Below are 22,752 nucleotides of genomic sequence, written 5' to 3' on the forward strand. Positions count from 1 at the left end.
CTGCTCTCCTTAAGTAGCAGCTCATCAAGGAAAAGGTCCTTTTCAAAGAAGACTCTGAAGGAGATTAGTTAGGCCATTACTGTTTTTTGCAGGTTCTGACCATCTGACACGGGCTAGCAGGACAACTCTCCAGGGAAGTCTGGTCCAAAGACACAGGTGACTGGCTCTTCCTGGTGCTTGACATGGCAAAGAAACTTTTAGTTAGGGGAGGCAGTCTCAATCTATCTCCTCCTGGATTGAGTCAGGAAATTAGGAACTGGAACACAAGAAGATTGTGCCAGAACACAGTACACTATCCATACATGGTATCCAGTCATTCTGTCAGAAGAAAATGAAATTTTTCTTGTTTTTTGCAAATAAAGTTTTTTGTTTCTCTTGAAAAAAAAAAAGATAGTCCTCTTGTCTCTGTTCAGTTTGATGATCTCTTTCTTCTACTTGGTAATTGAGGCCTGAATAGCATTTTAACTATGCAGACACTGAAACAAATTGGATTGTGTGGATGTTAGGTTGTTGAATTGAAGGGGACATCCAATATGATGGTACAATGTAGCTTATTGGTATAATGTAGTCATTCACTTACACTAAATGGAAACCTCAATTCAAAGGAGCTTCTGTTTAACTGGAGGAAAGATACTTGGACTTCTTCCTATTGTTTTAACATTTTAGAAACAAAAACTGTCAGGTTAAATGCATACATCTCTCTGACAAAGGCAATGAATGTTTCTAAACATTCAAAATGGAAAGCAAGTTGGGCAAATCACTTCTTTATATCATTCTTTAAAAAAAATTGTCATTGTAGACTACCTAGTATGTGCCAAAAAAGCTCCATAAAAAGGTGATCATGATCCTAATTGAAGAAGTGACATGGTTTTTAAGGAAAAAAGAATAATTATTGTCATTACATTTAAGCAAAATTGACAATTAATATATTGCAGGCCAAAAAAAAAACCCCAATCCATGCAGGTTTACCTAGCATTAACAGCTATAGAGCTTAGGATCAAGAAGGTGATAGTTCATCTAATCATACCATATCTGGAAGATTTTGCTCAGTTCTTCGTAACAAATTTTAAAAAGAGCACTAATCAGATATAAAGGTGTCCAAACTAGAGGAAGGAAGCCAAGATGGTGAAGGGATCAGGATCAAGCCATATGAAGATTAGGTGATGAAAATGTTTATTATAAAGAAGAGAATCAGGGGCGGCTAGGTGGCGCAGTGGATAAAGCACCGGCCCTGGAGTCAGGAGGACCTGGGTTCAAATCTGGTCTCAGACACTTAATAATTACCTAGCTGTGTGGCATTGGGCAAGCCACTTAACCCTGTTTGCCTTGCAAAAACCTAAAAAAAAAAAGAATCCTTCAGAAGACTTAATAGTTGCTATTGAGTATTTGAAACTCTTTATGGGAGAATAAAGGATTAAATTTGGTCTGCTAGGACCTCTAGGGCAAAAGTATAAGTAGTAAGTAAAAGTTATACAGGAATAAGTAGAGACTTGATGCAAAGAAATTCTTCCAAATAATTATAGCTTTTCAAATACGGAATGGGTTGTCTAACAGTAGATAGTGGCTTCCCCCTGACAAGAAGTCTTCAAGGAAAAAACTTGTTAACTTCTTGTTAGGAATGTTTTAGAATAAATCTTTGATAAAGTATACATTGAATCAGATGGATTCAGAAAGCACTAATTTTGAACTCAAATACTGTGATTTTGGAAACTTCCCTTCTTAAGGAAAAGAGCCTGAAGTAAGAAAGTTTAACAAGGGATTCCAGCTGAAGAAATAACCTGATCATTGACATCATTACTCTTTTGGAATATTTTGTATATTCTATCTCAATTTAAACTTTTAAAATAAAATGCTTTTATGATTAATATTAGAAATCTAAATATATTTTAGGTAACTAATAGAGATTTAATCAGGTTATAAAGTTCCAAGAACTGAAAGTATTCTTTTAACTTTTAAGATGAAATTCCTATATCAGGAAGTTGGATTAACTTTTTTTTGCTTATCCTTCCTTTTATTACATCATTTTTTTTTTAAAAAGAAAGTTTTTCAAAACAAAACTTACCCTATAGAATCTGAATGAACACTACATTCACTTTTTTAAAAAAATTCTCTTATGTGTTTCTTTCCTATCTCATGGATTTCTTTATTTTCCCTTAGTCCTAATTCCTCATACTGAAAATGATTAATCTGTAAACTTGTTAAGCCCAAATATGTATGTACAATATTCACCTGTCTATTCACAGCTGAGGGTATGGGGGTGGGAAGGAAGGGTAGAAGAAAATTATGTAACTTAAAAATATGCATATGTATGTGGATGAATGTTTAAAAGCTTTCATAACATGTAGTTGGAAAAATAAAATATCAATTGAAAAACATTAAAAAGAAAGGAAAAATATTTTTAAAAGGAAAGTATTTTCTTTTCAATTTTATGTTAAAGCAATCTTTAACATTTTTTTAAAATAATTTTTGATTTCCAAATTTCCTTCTTCCCTCTTTAGAGTTCCCCTTCTTTGAGAAGGCAAACACTTTGATATAATGTACACATGTGCAGTCGTGCAAAAATATTTTTCCATATTACCCATATTGCAAAGAAGAACCCAATGACTAAAGGGGAGGACAGCATTTTTCATCGTAAGTCCTTCAGAATTATTTTAGATCATTTTGTTCCTGAGAATAGCTAAGTCATTCACTCTGATGGTTGTTGAACAACATTGCTTTTACTGTGTACAGTGATCTGCCTTTGCTCAATTCATTTTGTATCAATCCATATTAGTCTTTCCAGGTTTGTCATTTCTTATCACAATCATATGCTATAATTTGTTCAGCCATTCCTCAATTGATGAGCATCCCCTCAATTTCCAACTTTTTGCCACTACAAAAATAGCTGCTCTAAATATTTTTGTTGCCATAGTCTTTTCTTTTTCCTTTTAAAATATATCTCTTTGGGATACAGACCTAGTAGTGGTATTACTAAAGCAAAGGGTATGATTAGCTTTATAACTTTTGGGGCATAGTTCCAGATTGTGCTGCAGAATGATTGGATCAATTTAGAGCTTGATCAAGAATTCATTAGTGTTCTAATTTTCCTTATCCACTCCAACATTTGTTATTTTCCTTTTTTTATCATTTGAACTAATCTGTTAAGTGTGAAGTAGGATTTCAGAGTCGTTTTAATTTGAATTTCTCTAGTAAGTAGTGATTTTGAGTATTTTTTCATCTGACTATAGATAATTTTGATTTCTTCAGAAAAGAGTTCATATCCTTCAACCATTTATCATTGGATATTGATTGTACTCTTATAAATTTGATTCAGTTCTCTTTATATTTAAGAAATGAAGCCTTTATTAAAGAAACCTTCATTAAAAATGTTGTTCTCAGTTGCCTGCTTTCCTTCTAATCTTAGCAGCATTGGTATTGTTTGTGGGAAATCTTTTTTTAATTGTTTTTTTGTTTTGTTTTTTAGTTTTTGTATGGTCACACAACTAGGTAATTATTAAGTGTCTGAGTTCCAAATTTGAACTCAAGTACTCCTGACTTCAGGGCTGATGCTCTATACACTCTGCCACCCAGCTACCCCATAGCTGCCCTTTTTAAATTGTTTTTTGATTTTTACAATTTTTCCCCCAGTTTCACTTCCCTTCCCCCCACTTCCCACAGAAGGCAGTCTGATAGTCTTTACATCATTTCCTTGCTATACATTGATCAAAATTGAATGTGTTGAGAGAGAAATCATATCCTGAAGGAAAAAATAGAATATAAGAGATAGCAAACTTACATAATAAGATTTTTTTTTAAATTAAAGGTAAATGGTCTTTGGTCTTTGTTTAAACTCCACAATTCTTTCTTTGAATACAGCTGGTACTCTCCATCGCAGATACCCCCCAAATTGTGCCTGATTGTTGCACTGATGGAATGAGCAAGTCTATTAAGGTTGATCATCTACTCCATGTTGCTGTTAAGGTGTACAGTGTTCTTTTGGTTCTGCTCATCTCACTCAGCATTAGTTCATGCAAATCCTTCCAGTCTTCTCTGAATTCCCATCCCTCCTGGTTTCTATTAGAACAATAGTGTTGCTATATATATATCACACTTTGTTTAGCCATTCCCTAATTGATGAACATTCACTTAATTTCCAATTCTTTTTTTTTTTTTAGGTTTTTGCAAGGCAAATGGGGTTAAGTGGCTTGCCCAAGGCCACACAACTAGGTGATTATTAAGTGTCTGAGGCCAGATTTGAACTCAAGTACCCCTGACTCCACTGGGCCACCTAACTTCCCCTTAATTTCCAATTCTTCACCAACACAAACAGGACTGCTATGAATATTTTTGTGCAAATGATAATTTTACCCTTTTTCCATGATCTCTTCAGGGTATAGGTGTTGTTGGATCAAAGGGTATGCACATTTTTATTGCCTTTTTGGGCATATTCCAAATTCCTCTCCAGAAAGGTTGGAAGAGTTCACAGCTCCATCAACAATACATTAGTGTCCCAGTTTTCCCACATCCTTTCCAACACTGATCATTGTCCTTTCTGGTCATATTGGCCAGTCTCAGAGGTGTGAGGTGATACCTCAGAGATGCTTTAATTTGCATTTCTTTCATCAGTAATGATTTAGAACAATTTTTCATATAACTATGGATCTCTTTGATTTCCTCATCTGCAAATTGCCTCTGCATATCCTTTGACCATTTGTCAATTGGGGAATGGCATTTTTTTTTTATAAATTTAACTCATTTCTCTGTATATTTTAGAAATGAGTCCTTTGTCAGAAATACTAGTTGTAAAAATTGTTTCCCAATTTACTACATTTCTTTTGATCTTTGTTTCAGTGGTTTTGTCTGTGCAAAAGCATTTTAATTTAATGTAATCAGATTTATCTTTTGTTTTAAATAATGTTCTCCATCTCTTCCTTGGTCATAAACTGCTTCCCTTTCCATAGATCTGACAGGTAAACTGTTCCTTGTTTTCCTAGTTTGCTTATAATATTAACTTTTACGTTTAAATCCTGTACCATTTTGATTTTATCTTGGTATATAGTGTGTGATGTTGGTCTAATCCAAGTTTCTGCCATACTAACTTCCAATTTTCTGGGAAACCTTTTTAATTAAAGGTAATCAGAATTATTCATTTTACATCCCATAATGCTCTGTATCTTTTATTTGGCCATAAATTCATCTCTTAATTAACCATGTTCTCTTAAGTTGCTTTTGGTATCACCTTTTATGTCTAAATTGTATATCCATTTTGATCTTATCTTGATATATGGTGTGAGATGATAGTGTATGCTTAGTCTCTGTCAAACTTCTAGTTTTTCCAAGCTTCTGTTTGTCAAATAGTTAGTCCTTGTTCCCAAAACTTGGATCTTCACATTTTTCAAACACCAAATTCCTATTGTCATTTGGTAATTTGTACTGTGTACCTAATCTATTCCACTGATGCCCCAAGGGCTTGTTGTTGTCATTTCAGTTGAGTTTGCCTAGAGGTGTTTTCACCTTAGTCTGACTAAATCTCCTATTCATGGAATTTGGGTCTTTCCTGTGTTCCTCTCAAGTTGCGTAGAGGATAACTGCTTTTCCTTGACTTTTAATTGTTTCTGCTGCTCAAAGTTCACTTTAAGGAATCATATTTAGCTTATTTATCCGAGAATTTGGGAGAACCCGGTATTTACTGTCTTAATCTGCCAGCTTTACAAAATTCTTCCTGATCCAGTTATTCTTTAGATTATTTAGTTTCTAATTTTTAATCTATGTATCTGTGGCCTTTTGTTGAATGTAATTTTTACTAAATTATGACCTGAAAAGAATACATTTAATATTTCTAATTTTCTGCATTTGTATTTATTCTCCAATACCTGGTAAGTTTTTGTGAAGATCCCTTTTACAGCTCAGAAAAAAAGCATATTCCTTTCTATTCCCTCTCAGTTTTCTCCAGAAAGCTGTCTTACTTAACTTTTCTAAAATTCTATTCATCTCTTTAGCCTCTTTCTTTTTTATTTTTGGTTATATTTATCTAATTCTGAGAGGGAAAAGTTTAGGTCCCCATTATTAATACATGAAAAAAATGAAATGGTCTTGTTCCACAAAAACCTTCCCTTCATTCTACATCTAGAGTTATAATTTGTTTGTTCATGGACAAATAAATGGAAGAAATTTGAGAAGGTAGAGAAAATCAAGAAAAGCTTTCTATTAGAGGTAGTTGAACCTAGAAAGAAGCTAAGGAATCGGAGATGTAGAAATGATGTATAGCAATGCATTTTAGGGAGGGGGGATAGCTTGTCCAAAGGTTTAGGAAAAGAAGATGGAATACTGAGTTCAGGTAACAGTTTGGTTTGAATGAAGAGTACCTGAAAGGGAATAATGTGAATATTATAATCAGACTAGAAAAGCAGATGGGAACCAGATTTTGGAGGGCTTTTAAAGTGCCAGGTTGAGGAGTTTGTATTTTATTTCATTGGCAATAGAATTTTAAAGCTGAAAGGCATTTGAAGGCCTGTGTTTTATGCTTATAAGTTAGTGGGGTCATAGATGGTTGTGTGAAGTACACCAATTTTGTCCCAGCAGTGATATTGATTTAGAACAGACACACACACACACACATGAATGCATGCATGCATACATGTAGCATGATAATGGTACTTTCCTTGCTATGATACATAACAGTGAATGTGCCAGAAACTAAATTGAATATAAAGGAACTATTTATTTATTTACACATTACTAAAATAGTCTTGTTGTAAGAGTAAACATAATCCCTCCCCAAAAAACTCACTAGAAATAATGTGAAAGAAAGAGAAAAAAAATGTGCTTCAGTCTGTTTTCAGATATCATTAGCTCTGTCTCTGGGATGGATCACATTCTTTATCCATCAGAGAAGTTTCTTCCATATTTTTCCACAGTTGCTGTTGCTGATTGTAATTCCTTCCATCCATTCCTCCCCACTACCATCTCTTATATTTTCTCTCTCCTTTCACTCTTCACTCCATCTTCAAAAGTGTGTGTGTATGGGGGGGACAGCTGAGTGGTGCAGTGGACAGAGCACCAGCCCTGGGGTCAGGAGGCCACAAAGCCAACTTCCCACACCAGAGACCCAGCAACCCACCCATCCCCATAGTCCCAGATATGCCACTCAATTCTACCACCTTGCAAAAAGTAAAAAAAGAAAATGTGTTATATCTAACTACTCTCTCCCATGAGCTCCAGTCCCCTACCCCATTCCCTTTCTCCCATCCTGTTTCTCTCTTTTTTCTTCTAGATTTCTATGTCCTATTAAGTATGTATGTTGTTTTCTTTCTGAGCCATTTCAGATGAGAATGAGGGCTCCCTCATTCCCCCTCATGTCCCCCTCTTTACCATTGCAAAAGCTATTTCTTGACTGTTACATGAAATATCTTAGTCTGTTCTAACTCTCCCTTTCTCCTAGTACATTTCCTCTTCACCTTTGACTCCATTTAAAAAATATTTTATACCTTCAAATTCAGCTCCTTCCTGTACCTTGTCTATAAAAGCTCCTTCTAACTGCTCTGATAAATGAGAAGGTTCATATGACTATTATCAGTATCATCTCCTCATTGCAGACATACACACAGTTCAACATCATTAAATCTCTCTCAATTTGCCCTTCTCGTCCACCCTTTGCTTTACCCTGAGTCCTGTACTTGAAGATCAAACTTTCTGTTCAGCTCTGGCTATTTCAATAGGAACATTTGAAATTCCGGTATTTCATTGAAAGTCCACCATTTCCCCTGGAAGAGGATGTTCAGTTTTGCTGGGTAGTTGATTCTCAGTTGCATTCCAAGCTCTTTTGCTTTTTGGAATATTATATTCCAAGCCCCATGAGCCCTTTATGTGGATGCTGCTAAGTCCTGTGTAATCCTGACTGTAGCTCCACAATATTTGAATTGTTTCATTTTGGCTGCTTATAATATTTTCTCTTTGACTTGGGTGTTCTGGAACTTGGCTAGAATATTCTTGGGTCTTATTTTTTTGGAATCCCTTTCAGCAGGAGATTGGTGGATTCTCTCAATTTCTATTTTACCCTCTGCTTCTAGGATAATAGGAATGTTTTCCTGTAGAAATTCTTTAAAAATGAAGTCAAGGCTCTTTTCCTGATCATGACTTTCAAGTAACCCAATAATTTTTAAATTGTGTCTTCTGGATCTGTTTTCCAGATCAGTGGTTTTTTCCAATGAGATATTTCATGTTTTCTTCTAGTTTTTCATTCTTTTGGTATTGTGTTATTGTTTCTTGATTCCTCGCAAAGTCATCAGCTTCCTTTAGCTTTATTTTACATTTGAAGGATTTTTAAGGCATTCTTCTCCTTATTAACTTTTTATACTGTTTTTTCAATTTGATCTAAACTCGTTTTTTAACATGTTATTTTCTTCGGCATTTTTTGGGATCTCCTTCACCAAGCTGCTGATTTGGTTTTAATGTTTTTCCTGCATCTCTCTCATTTCTCTTCCCAGTTTTTCCCTCTCCCTCCCTCTCTTGATTTTCAAAATCTTTTTTGATCCCTGTCATAGTCTGAGCCCAACTCCTATTTTTTTTGGAGGCTTTGGATACAGAAGCTTGGACTTTGTCATCTTCTGAATGGGTGCTTTGATCTTCCATGGGGCCAAAGTAATTGTCTATGGTCAGGTTCCTTTTATTCTGTTTACTCATTTCCCCAATCTGTGCCCTGGTTTTGGGGTGCTTCCTGAACTTTTTTTAGGTTTTTTTGCAAGGCAGTGGGGTTAAGTGACTTGCCCAAGGTCACACAGCTAGGTAATTATTAAGTGTCTTAGGCTGGATTTGAACTCAGGTACTCCTGACTCCAGGGCTGGTGCTCTATCCACTGCACCACCTAGCCACCCCTGCTTCCTGAACTTTTAAGAATTATTGGGACACCCCCCCCAAGGACCTCACTTCCTTCAAGGTCTTATGAAAGGCTCTGACTACTCTCCTGGCCTATGCTCTGGTCTGTGGATGACCACAAGCATATCCCCTCTGCCCTGGAACTGTGAGGAGGGTCCCTGCTCTATGGCAGTGGGGGGGAACCCAGACTGTAACCAGTCTAAATGTGAACAAAGCACGAATCCGGTGCCAGGGCCAGAGGAGAGACCCCAATAGTCTCCCTCACCCCCTTACCTTCCGTTGGCTAAGTGCTCTGAAAGCAGCTGCTGGGCAGCTACCTTCTGGGCGACTCTGTGGGCCAGCTTCAGTTTCCTGGGCTGATGCTGATGGCCTTGGCTGTGCTGAGGGCCACACTGGCAGAGGTTTCCCCATTGATCTTCCAATTTCTGCTTGGTGTTCCCTGGGTTGGCAGGTCAGGAAACTGTTTCTTCTGCCAGGATCTAGTGTTTCCCAGGTCCCAGGTGTACCATGGGCTGTTCCCGGAAGACTGGAGCTCCTTCAATCCAGCTTGATGATACTGGCTGAGCTGCCACCCCCTCCAACCCCATGGAACAGAGCCTTACCATGATCTTCCAGATTACCTTGGGCTGGAGAATTGCCTCACTGGGTCTTTCTGTGGGTTCTGTCTCTTGAAAATGTAGAGTCATAATTAAGGTTTTTGAAATATTTTGGAGAGAGCTCTTAGGAAAGGCTGTTCTCTTGCCACCATCTGGGCTCTGCCTCTCCTCCTCTAGTTCTTAAAGCTCCAAGAGTCATGGTAAGCTTATTTAGTTATTCAACCACCTGGTAATCACTTCCCTCCCTCACTCCCTCACTCCCTCCCTCAAGAAACTATTTATTTCACAACTTGTTCTTTGTGTTTATAAGGTGAATAAATGAATTATAGTTGAAAAGGAAGTAGCTTCCTATCATAGTGATTCTTTTAGTAGTGGTTTTTAATGCTATTTATTAATGCCAAATACCTAATGTTATCCTCTTTTTCTCCAACTAATATAATTTTCCAAGGGTGTATTTGAATGCTTTATAACCAGTCCTTCCAGTGTCATTGCAGCCTGGATGATATAATCATGGCCTTAGATCAGTGAAAGTCTAGGTTCAAAATGTACCTTCACCACTTGTTATTTGTTAGCTTGGACAAGTTACTTTTTTTCTCTGAGACTGATTTGTCTGAACTGCATAGGAGACATGGCCATAACAAGCCAGTCTTATGAGTTTTCCTTAGTTACGAAGGATATTAGGTAAGGAAGTATGGTTTATTCAGTGCCAGATACTTTAACATTGTATGAAAAAGAGTACAAGTTCTATTTTGAATTTATTTTTCAATGTGTTATAAGATATTGATCTAAACCTAATTTTTGCCAGATTGTTTTCACTTTTTCTTTTATAGAGAATTCACATTTTCAGATTTATCATATACTGGGCTGTAAAGTTCAATCATTTCCATTTCTTCTGTGTCTAATCTATTGTAGTAATTTTTTTTTCAGTTTATTTTGTTCTCCTTAACATTTTGCCAGTTTACTTGGTATGAGGTGAAACTTCACATTAGTTTTGATTTGAATTTTTCTTAACATTTACTTAAAATATTCTTTTATGTGGATCTTAATTGCTTGTGATATTTTTGAAAATTTTCTTATTTATACCCTTTGACAATAGCAGTTCAGTGATTTCATCAATAGATTGCTTAGCCTGGAGTTAGGAAGACTCATCTTCTGTTTGCCTCAGTTTCCTTCCCTGCAAAATGAGCTGCAGAAGGAAATGGCACACCACTCTAGTATCTTTGCCAGGAAAATGTCAAATGGGGTTATAAAGTTGAATATGATTGAAACAGTGAACAACAACAACAAAATTCTTGGACAACTTAACTATTGGGGAATGGCTTTCAATCTTATATATTTCTTTTAAGGGTTTAATATTCATTAATTTAGACAACTATCAAGGATATAAGATACACATTTTTCTCCTATTTACCACTTGCCTTGTTAGTCTAATTGCATTACTTTTGTTATTACAAAATCTTTTCAGTGTCAAGTTTTCAAAATTATGTATTTTATTTTTTGTAATAACCCCTATACCTTATTTTTTTAAAAAAAAATAGAATTCAGGGGCAGCTAGGTGGCACAGTGGATCAGGAGGACCTGTGTTCAGTTTTGGCCTCAGACACTTAAAAATTGCCTAGCTGTGTGATCTTGCATAAGTCATTTTACCCCCTTGCCTTGAAAAATCCAAACCAAAATAACCAGTTTTCCTCAGACATAGTCCCATATGAATGGGACTTGATAAATTCTCTTCTGATTTTTCAGTGGTTTAATTTTCAAAATTCAGGTCATATAAAGTTTTATTGTGTATATATATATATATATATATATATATATATGTGTGGGTGGGTGTAGGTGTGTATATATACACATTTTGAATTTATTATATAATGTATAGTCAGATGTTGATCTAAACTTAATTTTTTTGTATTGCTTTCCAGTTTTTCTGGTAATTCTTCTTAAATAGGGAGTCCTTTCACAGAGAATTTGTAGTTTCTGATTTACTGTATAATGAGTATTTGAATGCAATCATTTCTGATTTTTCCTTGGCTAATCTGTTGTTGCCTTAATAAAGATATTTTCATTGATCACTTTTAATTATATAAGTAGAGATCTGGAAGTACTATTATTCTTTCATTTACTACCTTTTTTTCATTTTTCCCCCCCTTAATATTCTATTTTTTTTCCTGCACATAGAATTATAAATTGATACAACCAACTTGGAAAAGAAATTGAAATTATTATAATAAAGTGACTCAAATGTCTATACCCTTTGTCTCAGAAGTTCCATTGCTAGATTTGTACTCCAGGGAAGTTAATGACAAAAAAAAAAATGTTTCCTATTTCCCAAATTGTTTTTAGCAGCTCTTTTCATTGTAGTAAATAAGTGAAAACAAAATAAATGACCATTAATCAGGGAATGATCAAATAAAATATAAATATAATGTAATATTACTGTTCTGGAAGGAATGATGAACTCGACTAGTATAGAGAAGCTTGGAAAAATGTATTAACCAATGCAAAATGAAGGGGTCTGAACCAAGAGACAAGAAAACAAGCTACTTCCTTCTCTGGAAAAGGAAAGGAAAAGATATAAAAACATACAAAAGATACAAAACAAAAACGATAACAAATATATCAATAAAAAGTGTACTAAAAAAATAATCCAGGCACTGTTATCTGCTTCTTCAGTTACCACGTACCTATAAAATGATTTCATTATTGGCATAAGTTTTGTAAAAATATTAACTAATATTGTTATTTTACTTAACACAACTTTGTACTCATTTTGCTATACCAATAATATTATATACAACAAAGGTTTAAAGTAAGTAGTGCTTGAGAAGCATCCAGGTAGTGTAGAAGGGACACTGGATTTGGAGTCAGAAGATATTTGCTCAAGTACTGTTTCTGACACTTATTAACTTTGCAATGTTGGGAAAATCACATCTTTTTCAGAGTGTCAGTTTCCTTCTATTTCAAATATAGATAATAGATAGATTCCTAAGTCACAGGATTCTGGTGAAGAAAATGTTTTATAATCTATATGCTATTATACCATCAACTTGTGAGTTCCCATTATTATTTTGTATTTTTTAAAAGCTGAATTATTTTATAGTCAACCAAACATTTTCTTTAATGCTCTTTTTTTTAACTTCAGAAGATCTGTGATGTCAATTGTCAGGGTATTCTCTGCACTGATGCAGGTTGTAATATCACTAACATCCTTAATGGTTTTGTGAGTTGTTCTGGCCCCTCCAAGGTATTGCCTGATATCCAACTTTCTGGTGATGAACCCTTGGAATCTTAAATAATGATTCATATTTTTCCAACTAATTTAGTTTAGTTTAGTAAACATTAATTGAACACTTACTATGTGTAAAATAATGATCTTGGAGTTTGTGCTAGGCTGGTTTAGTTTTTAGACCAAAGTCACATCATGATGAAATATCAGAATAAGACTTTGTGCTTATAACTTTTTAAATTTTTTTTTTTTGGCAAGGCAAATGTAACTTGCTCAAGGTCATACAGCTAGGTAATTATTAAGTGTCTGAGGCCATATTTGAACTCAGGTCCTCCTGGCTCCAGGGCCTGTGCTCTATCCACTGTACCACCTAGCTGCCCCTGCTTCTAATTTTTGAGAATATTCTTTCTTTAACTGGTACAATTGCATGTTTGGTCTTCTGACCTTTTTTTGAGCTTGTTTAGCTTAAATGACCTGTTGGTGACAAATGTTTTTTCTTTAAATTGAACAAATAATTGAAACATTAAAAATTTAATCTCTTTAACCTCATTTAACATATGAACTTAAGCATTTTTTTTAAACATATATAGGACTGAATTTGCTCTTAAAGAAATCATGTCCTCTGGAGGAGCTGAAGATGATATCCCACAGGGAGAAAGAAAAACAGTCACCGATTTTTGTTACCTGCTGGATAAATCTAAGCAGCTGTTCAATGGGTTAAGGTCAGTGAATTCTTAATTCTTTATTTTAAATGGCAAATGACTCCCCAAATTCTGTAGCATTGAATCTGTGTGGACCTGAAGGCGCTAAAGTTTTGGGGCAATATATTTTATAAAGATCTGGGAGAAAGCTCAGATAAAATTTTTCTCATAATTTTCTCAAAACATGTGAATTAAAGACATTTGAAAAAGGAATAGTGTAACACCGAACCTAAATTGAGATCTGGGATTATTTTAAATGATTGTAAGATTATCATTATTAGAAATGATTATGAGACTATCATTCTCCATATCCTGATATTATGGCATGAACGGCATGAACTTTGTAATTGAGAATTCTCTCTTACCACACTTTGGATTCTTATCAATTAATACAGTGCACTCTAGTGTATAAAACATATCAATACAAATGTGTGATCTACTTTCTGCATGTTTAAGAAGAAGCTACCATGTTGGACTAGCACAGAGGTGGGGTATTTTTACTTTTGAATATATTTTTTTTCTTTATACAGTGAGTATCTGATTTTTTAAAAATTTGCTATATGCCCATTTCATTGGGATAGCTTTTTTTTCTTTTCTTCATTTTTCCATTCTTAAAACAAGACACAGCCTGACTTCTTCAGGAATAAGTCATTTCAGATTTGACAAGATTAGTTGTTATTCATTTGTTTTTCCAGTCATGTTTGATTCGTCGTGATCCCAACTGGGGGTTTTCTTGGTAAAGATATTGGAATGGTTTGCCTTTTCCTTCTTTAGGAAGAAACTGAGGGTTAAGTGACTTGCCCAGGGTCACACACCTAGAAAGTATCTGACTCCAGTCCCAGTACTTATTGCCATCTTACTGAAAAATTACATCTAACTAAAAGAGGAGGTAAGGGAAGTGCTATGGATGAAATTTACTTGAATTTTAGCAAAGTCTTAAATGAAGTCACACACACTTTTCTTGTGGAGGAGATTGCAAGTTTTGAATTAAGCAATAATACAATCAGATAGATTCAGAATGCTTGGATGGCTAGACACAGAATTAATGAGTCAGTGTTAGCAAGGCAGGGTCTTCAATGAGTTTTCCCATGGATCTATACATGGCCCTACATGGTTTAACATTTTATCAATAATATGAATAAAGGCATAGATGGTATGCTCCTTAGTTTTAGTGAATTATGCAATTGGGAGCAATAGTTAACACACTAGATGATCAAATCACAGTCCATTGAATAAGATGAAACTCCATATGAATAAAGTTTTATATTTAGGTACCTAACCCCCACCCCCACCCCCAGCTCCATGGAGAAAAGGATCTGGAGTTTTAGTGAACTGCAAGCTCAATATGAGTTTGCAGTATGATGAGGCTGCTAGAAGAGTTAGTTGTACTGTCTTAGGATGGGGTTGATGTGCCCCCCCCTTTGTCCTTGGTTGGACATTCTGAGCACTATTATTTAAGGACATAGATAATTAAATGAGCTGACATTTATTAAAAAACAAGCAGACATCTTTTTTTGTGTTTGGTTTTTTTTTTTCAGGCATATCTCTTACCCCAGTAACGGGCTCATCATCATCATCATAACCAATATTTATCTAGCATTTGCTATGGCCCAACACTGCACTAAGCTCTTTACCACTATTATCTTTGTTCCTCATGACAACTCTGGGAGACAGGTTAAAAATAGAGGCTTGCCCAGGGTCACCTGGCTAATAAGTGTCTGAGGTTACATTTGAACTAAGGTCTTCCTGTCTTTGGAATTACTGTTTTGCCTTGCTGTGAAAGCCTTGTTGCCCTAGTGGTGATATAGAAATGCTTATTCCCTCCTCTACCTTCTCCCTCACAAATAAACTGGAGATTTGTGTAGAGGAGGACAACCAGGATGATGAATATATGAGGCTTGACTAAATAAAGTGAGGATATTTAATCCAGAGAAGGGAAAACTCCCCAGGGGATGGGGGGCAGTGGGGGGGGGCACACTTGAAAGTCTTCAGTGTTTTTGGAGGACTGTTCTGTGGAGTTAGGATAAGACTTGTATGTTTTATTTGGTTACATGAGGCAGAACAATAGGTAGAAATTGCAAAGAAGTAAATTTAGATTGAAAATCAGGAAAAATGTCTGAATAAATAGAAGGTCCAAAAGTGAGTTTGCTCTGTGAATTGTGGACTTTTGTTATATGGATATTATTAGGTAGTGACTTGATAGTTCTTCGTTGTATCTATTTAGTGCTGCTTCATTCATGCAAAGTTTGAACTAAATGACTGCTAAAATCTTTTCCAACTATCAAATTCTCTATCTTTGTGAAATCAATGTTCACATTAGGGATGGACAAAAATAAAAAACTTGTATATAGAAAGTAGGTGTCCAAATGAGATCACAAGACCATCTAATCCTCTCCTTTTACAGATGATGAAAATAAAGCTCAGTGTTGTTAAGAAATTTTCTTGGGGTCACAGAGTTAGTAATTGTCAAGAGGTAGGATTACAAATTAGGAATTTCTGTTAGCAGGTCCTTACATTCTATATCAATTATGCTTATTTTTTAAAGTAAATAATTTTCTTTATTTTTCTTGCAATGAAATGGTAGTTTCCAGCAATCATTTTTTTGCAAGGTTTTGAGTTTGTATATTTTTCTCCCTCCCCCTTTCTCCCCCCCAACAGAAGGCAATCTAATAGAGGTCTTAAATGTATAATCATGTCAAACAGAGTTCCATGTTAGATTGTGAGAGAATAATATCAAAATGGAATAAAAAAAAATGAGAGAAAAAAACAGTACATAAGACAACTTTTTAAAAACCTCCTAAAAATTGAAGATAGTAAGTTTTGGTCTGTGTTTAAACTCCACAGGTTTTTTTTCTGGATGTGGATGGAATTTCCATCACAAATTTTTTAGAATTTTCTTTGATTATTGTACTGCTGAAACAAACACGTCCACCATAGTTGATTTTCACCCAGAATTAATGTATGTAGTATTCTTCTGCTTCTTCTTACTTCACTTAGCATCAGTTCTTGCAAGTTATCTAGGCTATTCTGATTTTTTATAGAATATTTAATATTCAGTTATGCTTATTAAAGGATACTTTGAACTGCCAACTAGGAGCTCAAATCTTTATTGAGTAGTGAGTGAGGTTATAAATCCCTCAGAATGACTCTTTGACTTTCCTATTTGTAAAAACTCTTTGGTTTTCAGGGACTTTAGGAGGAAGTTTTATAAGGAAGCAAAATATTATCTAAATCTACATTTTGGAGTATCTCATACCATTATTTGATGAGACAAAGGATAAAGAAGGGGAAGCCAGGAGAAAATTTGATCTATTTTATAACTGATTTGGGGTCTGTTCTTTATGGCCTTTGCTGTATTTTTTGGGAAACTCTCCCCCATACAGATAGTCAGATGATTATATATAAAATAATGAAGCTTAAGTTTGTTCAGTATGAATCAAACTAAATCAAGATGATTTAACTCTTAATTTTTCCATTCTTTTATTGAAATAGTAATGAGATATAGATATATACATGTCAGTTTGTCAACTCTACAAAGTTTGGTCATAATGAGAATTTAATAGTAGGATTTAATGATTCTTTAGGGAAGAGAACTGGGTTGAGGACTGTGTGAATAGAATCCCTGTGTGAGGGATGAAATCAACAAAATTTAACAACTGATTGACTCGAGAAAGGGACAAACATCTTTGTGTGTGTGTGTGTGTGTGTGTGTGTGTGTGTGTGTGTGGCAGCTAAGTGGTTCAGTTGATAGTGTTGACCCTGGAGTAAGGAAATTTCAAGTTCAAATTTAACCTTAGCCCACTTACTGGCTGTATGATCCTGGGCCTGCTAGGTGGTACAGTGGGTAATGTGCTGGGCTTCTAGGCTTTGTGAAATTAAATCCAGTCTCAGACACTTACTTGCTGGGTGACCCTGGGCAAGTCATTTACTTCTATTTGCCTCAGTTCCTCATCTGTAGAATGAGTTGGAGAAGGAAATGGCAAATTCAGTAACTTTGCCAAGAAAACTTCAAATTGGGTCACAAAGAGTCAGAAACTACTGCAATAACTCCACAACAGCAACAGCCAGTCTATATTCTGGTATACTTATACAAATACATGCACATTTTCATTAATAGAAAAATTTAAGTTCATGCATTTTGGCATGGTGTTGTGGAATTTGTAGTGATTAATTTTTTAAAAGTTCCTCTTTAGGGAGGGCATGGAGCCAAGTTGGTGGCATGAGGACAGGCTTTCCCAGGAGCTTTCTCCAAAATATTTCAAAATTTCTTTTGTATTTTTATATTTGAATGACAAATTTTGGTAGGTTTTTATTTCAAATTTTACCATACTTGACCAGGATGTATAGAATCAAATAGCTTACTCTAATAAATGGTAGTTAGTCCATCAAGTCTAAAGGTTACATCATGTTTTGAGGCAACCAGGAAAGTGACAACAGCTAGGAAGCTTGAGCCTTCACTCCCTGGTCAGTTGAGTGTTGGGACAGTATTAAGGAAAGAACCTGAAACATATTATGGGGAAGATACTAATGGATTGTGAACCTCATTACACAACTGTCCAGCTTCACAACCTTGGGGTCATTCTTTACTTTTCATATTCCCTTACTCTCCATCATTTACTTAAGTCTTGTTGATTCTACCCCTTACATCTTCATCCATCTTTTTTCCCTACTAGATGGTACAGTGGGTAGAGCTCAGGCTTCAAGTCAGTCAAATCTGACCATAACTGTGTGACCTTGACCATGTCACTTAACCCTGATTGCCTTACATCTAGGGCCATCTCCAGTTGACCTGATTCATATCTGGTCCCTGGACCCAGATGGCTCGGGAGGAGAAAGTGAGGCTTGGTGACTTAGCATAGCACCTGCCTCACTCAACTCCAATTCATGTGCTTGTCATGGCTTTACCCCCCACCTCCACCCTACCCCTGATGTCATGGTCTTCTTTGAAAATGAAGGACAACATTATCATTTTTCCCTGCTCAAACTCCCATCACCCTAGTTCCATCACTCTTAACCTTTCACTGGGTTTATTGCAAAAGCCTCTTAATTACTCCTTTACTCCAGCCACACTGCCTCCTCTAATTCAGCCTACACACAGCTGCTACATTGTTATTCCTAAACCACAAATCTGACTATTTTACTCCCTTTCATAAAGTTTTAGTGCAAATATTCTTAACTTTTTTTGTCATTGACTCCTCTGGAGGGCTGATGAAGCCTGTAAATAAATCAGTATTCTGTTTTTTAAATAATTGTTTTTCATTTTTGGTTAATTAAAATAGAGATATAATTTTATTTCCCCCCATACAGTTCCAAAGATCCCTTGAAATATGTATACATGGCTTGGGGTCCATGGACCACAAGATAAGAACCTTGCTTTAGGGGCTTCTTCTTACTCTTAGGATAAAAAAACCTTGCAAATTTTAAAATACATAAAAATATCAGTTGTCATTATTGCAATCATCACAATTTTCATAATTTAATGTAAAGGTGTATATGTTTGTATGTGTATGTTATATGTATGTATAATTGGCAGTTCAGATGGATTCCTGACAGAAATTGGATTGAGCTTGTATTTAGACAGTTCTAAAGAATGATTTAGGATGATAAAAGACCTTTGAGATCATGTGATAGGATCTGTTGAAGTAAATAGAGATATATAGTATAGGCAAACATGATTGAGATTTCTGAATCAAGATAGAATAGACACATTCTCTTCTTACAACCTCACCAGCCTCTCTAAAATAAGATTTATGCTCAAGAGATAAAGAAATTTCATTTGTTTCCAATGTAAGACAGAAAAACCCCCAAAGAAGTAATAACCCAATGAACTAAACATAGAGAAGCCTAATACCTATTGTGCTTACTCAGGACCCCTCCCCTACCAGTTATAATTCTCTGGGCAGGGCTGCATAAGCCAGTCCTTCTAATGGAACTGAACTATCCCCCACCCTGATCCTTTCCCAATACTATAGAAGAACGAAAGCAGAACTTTGCTTAACCTTAGTCTACCATGTGACCATGTTCAATAGTATTTGCCAGAACCAAGGAACAAAGGGAAATAGGACAGGATGCCATTCTGTCTATGTATTGTATATTGTGTATTGTGTATTTATTCACCAGGCCTGGGAAAAAACTGGGACCAGTTTTGTCCTTTGGAAGTCACTTGGTAGAAAGACTAAGACAAGTGAAAAATAGTTGCCCAGTTTGAGAATAATCTTAGGCAACACTGAGTCCCAATCCTCCAGGATTATCAGAGATGAAGAAGTGGGGAAGAATATAAGAAATAAAGTCTGAAACTACCAAAGACATCAGGAGAAAGAAAACCTTGAGTACAAGTAGATAAACCAATAGGGAAGATATTATTAACAGAAGGGAAAATGGTCTCCAAATCATCTAAATGAGACTAGACATCTATGAATAAATATTACCATATTTCCTTATGTATAAGACACACCCTTTTTCAAAAAATTTGGGGTCTAAAAACTGGGAGCTTCTTATTCAATGGTTGTACATTTTTTACTTGCATTTCCTGCTTTTTTCACACTTGTTGTCTTTGCACTCATTGTTTTGCATTTGTTACCGGTATATTAGGTTGTTTTACCATGTTCTGCCCCAGAAATGACTCAGAAAAGATTTTCATCCAGTGCCAAATTGAAGTTCAAAGTGATCCAGTTTGCAAAAGTGAATGGAAATCATCCTGCTGAATGTGTTTGGTCCTCCTCTAACTGAGAAAACAATGAGACTGGCTATGGGTCAGAGAAACCCTACTGAAAATGCTACAGCAGAAGAAGGCCATGAGTTACAAGTCAGCAAAATGGCCTGATTTAGAGAGTGAATTGAGATGGGTTGAAGAGCAAAGGGACATTAGAATTCTTGTGTCCACAAAGACGGTTCAGCAGGAGGCCATAAGAATTACTGATGAAAAAGAAGTTTCTGATTTCAAAGGAGGACACAATTGGTGCTTTAGGTTCATGAAACAGAATGGACTAAGCATGTGTCCACACACCAGACTTGTCCAAAAGATGCCTGGAAACTATGAGCAGAAGTTCCTTCAATTTCATCATTTTGTCATTCAGTGTCAGAAGACACATCAGTTTGAGTTGGGGCAGATTGCAAATATAGACAAAGGCCCCCTTCAATTTGATGGCCCAAGGAACAGAACTGTTGATAAGAAGGGGGTGAAAACTATTTGTGAAGACAAGTGGCCATGAAAAGAGCCATTATACGGTTGTTCTAACTTGTTCTGCTGGAACCAAACTGCCTCCTATGCTGATTTCTCAAACGCAAAACAATGCCAAAAGAAGACATTTCTCAAGGAATGATTGTCCACATTCATGACAAGGTTGGATGGCATAGGATGGGATGAAGATCTGGCTTAAGAAAGTTCGGATCAGGAGACCAGATGGGCTCTCACACAAACCTCCCCTATTGGTGCTTGATCAGTTTAGGGCACACATAACAACAGACTCAAAGAAGATTGCTGCAGAGCAAAACTCGCTGTCATACCTGGAGGCTTTGACATCCCAGTACCAACCACTTGATGTCAGCTCAACGCTGCCATGAGAGACAAATGGAACCAATGAATGATGTCTTCTGGGGGCAGTTTGACACCAGCAGGAAGAGGGAAGAAATTAACTATAGGAGAAATTTGTACCTGAGTGAAAAGATCTTGGGACAATATCAAGATTGAGATCGTTGTCAAGTCATTTAAGAAGTTGGGCATTTCAAATGCTTTAGCTGAAACTGAGGACGAGGCAATATATGAAGACAGTGATTCATCATCAAACACAGATGAGGACAAGCTAATGAATGGAAGTTTTGACAATGATGAAGAATTGTATGAATTTTATAGACCTAGCTCCCTGATGAATATAGATGCAGAAATCTTAAATAGAATCTTAGCAAAACAATTGCAAGTTATCACTAGGATAATACATTATGTTCAAGTAGGATTATCCCAGGAATACAGGATTGGTTCAATATTAAGAAAATTGTTAGTATAATTAATTATATCATTAACATAACTATCAGAAATCGTATGATCATATCAACAGTTGCTGGAAAAGCTTTTGTCAAAATACAGCATCCATTCCTACTAAAAACACTAGAGAGTATAGGAATATATGGTGTGCTCATTAGAATAATAAGCAGTGTCTATCTGAAACCATGAACAAACATTATATGCAGTGGGGATAGGTTTGAGGCATTCCCAGTAAGATCAGGGGTGAAACAAAGATGCCCATTATCACCACCATTATTCAGTATCATATTAGAAATGTTAGATTCAACAATAAGAGAAGAAAAAGAAATTGAAGGAATTAGAATTGGGAAGGAAGAGACAAAACTCTCACTCTTTGCAGATGACATGATGGCATACCTAGAGAATCCCTAAAAATCATCTAAAAAACTACTAGAAAAAATTAGCAACTTTAGCAAGGTAGCAAGATATAAAATAAATCCTCATAAATCCTCAACATTTCTATATATGACTAACAAGATACAGCAGAAAGAGCTAGAAAGAAAAATCCCATTCAGAGTAACCTCAGACAATATAAACTACCTGGGAGTCTGTCAAGGCAGACTCTGAAACCTTTGGAAACGATTATAAAACACTTCTCACACAGATAAAATCAGATTTAAATAATTGGGTTAATATCACCTGCTCATGGATAGGTTGAGCAAATATAATAAAAATGATAATTACTTGTTTAGTACAATAACAATCAAAATTCCATACCAAAAAAAATTACTTCAATGAGTTAGGAAAAAGTATAAGTAAATTCATATGGAGAAATAAAAATTTGATAATCTCCAGGGATTTAATGAAAGAAAGTTCAAAAGAAGGCGGCTTAGATCTACCAGATTTAAAATTTTATTATAAAGCATTAGTCATCAAAATTGTCTGATATTGGCTAAGAAATAGAGTGGTGATTCAGGGGAATAGACTAGGTGCAGTAGTAGGAAATGATTATAGTAATCTGCTGTTTGATAAACCCAAAGAGTCTGGCTATTGGGATAAAAACTCTCTCTTCAATAAAAATTGGAAGTTAGTATGGAAGAAACTTAGATTAGACCAACACCTCACACCGCATACCAAGATAAGATCAAAATGGATACAGAATTTAGACATGACAAACAGCATTATAAACAAAGTAGAAGATCAAGGAGTAGTTTACTTGTCAGATCTATGGAAAGGGAAGCAGTTCGTGACTAAGGAAGAGATGGAGAACATCATTAAAAATGAACTAGATTATTTCAATTACATTAAATTAAAAGGCTTTTGCACAGACAACCACTGAAGAAACCAAGATCAAAAGAAATGTAGTAAATTGGGAAACAATTTTTACAACTAGTATTTCTGACAAAGGACTCATTTCTA

General features: G+C 35.5%; 1 protein-coding gene across 7 annotated transcripts in view; it reads left to right on the top strand.

Moving 5' to 3' along the window:
* SCAI (suppressor of cancer cell invasion) overlaps positions 1-22,752 on the top strand; it is a 214,596-nt gene that overhangs the window by 97,456 nt on the left and 94,388 nt on the right. For 6 of the 7 annotated variants that reach the window (XR_012473651.1, XM_074211586.1, XM_074211588.1 and 3 more), the window contains one exon: positions 13,263-13,394. Coding sequence is in view for 6 of the 7 variants with exons in the window: in XM_074211586.1 (XP_074067687.1) it covers positions 13,263-13,394 (132 nt within the window). In the remaining variant the exon portion in view is untranslated. Of the gene's footprint in view, positions 1-1,977; positions 2,632-13,262; positions 13,395-22,752 lie in introns of those variants that run through there. The other variant, XM_074211589.1, reaches the window with a different exon arrangement.

Source organism: Macrotis lagotis, chromosome 1 (assembly GCF_037893015.1).
Source record: "Macrotis lagotis isolate mMagLag1 chromosome 1, bilby.v1.9.chrom.fasta, whole genome shotgun sequence".
Lineage (NCBI taxonomy): Eukaryota > Metazoa > Chordata > Mammalia > Peramelemorphia > Peramelidae > Macrotis > Macrotis lagotis.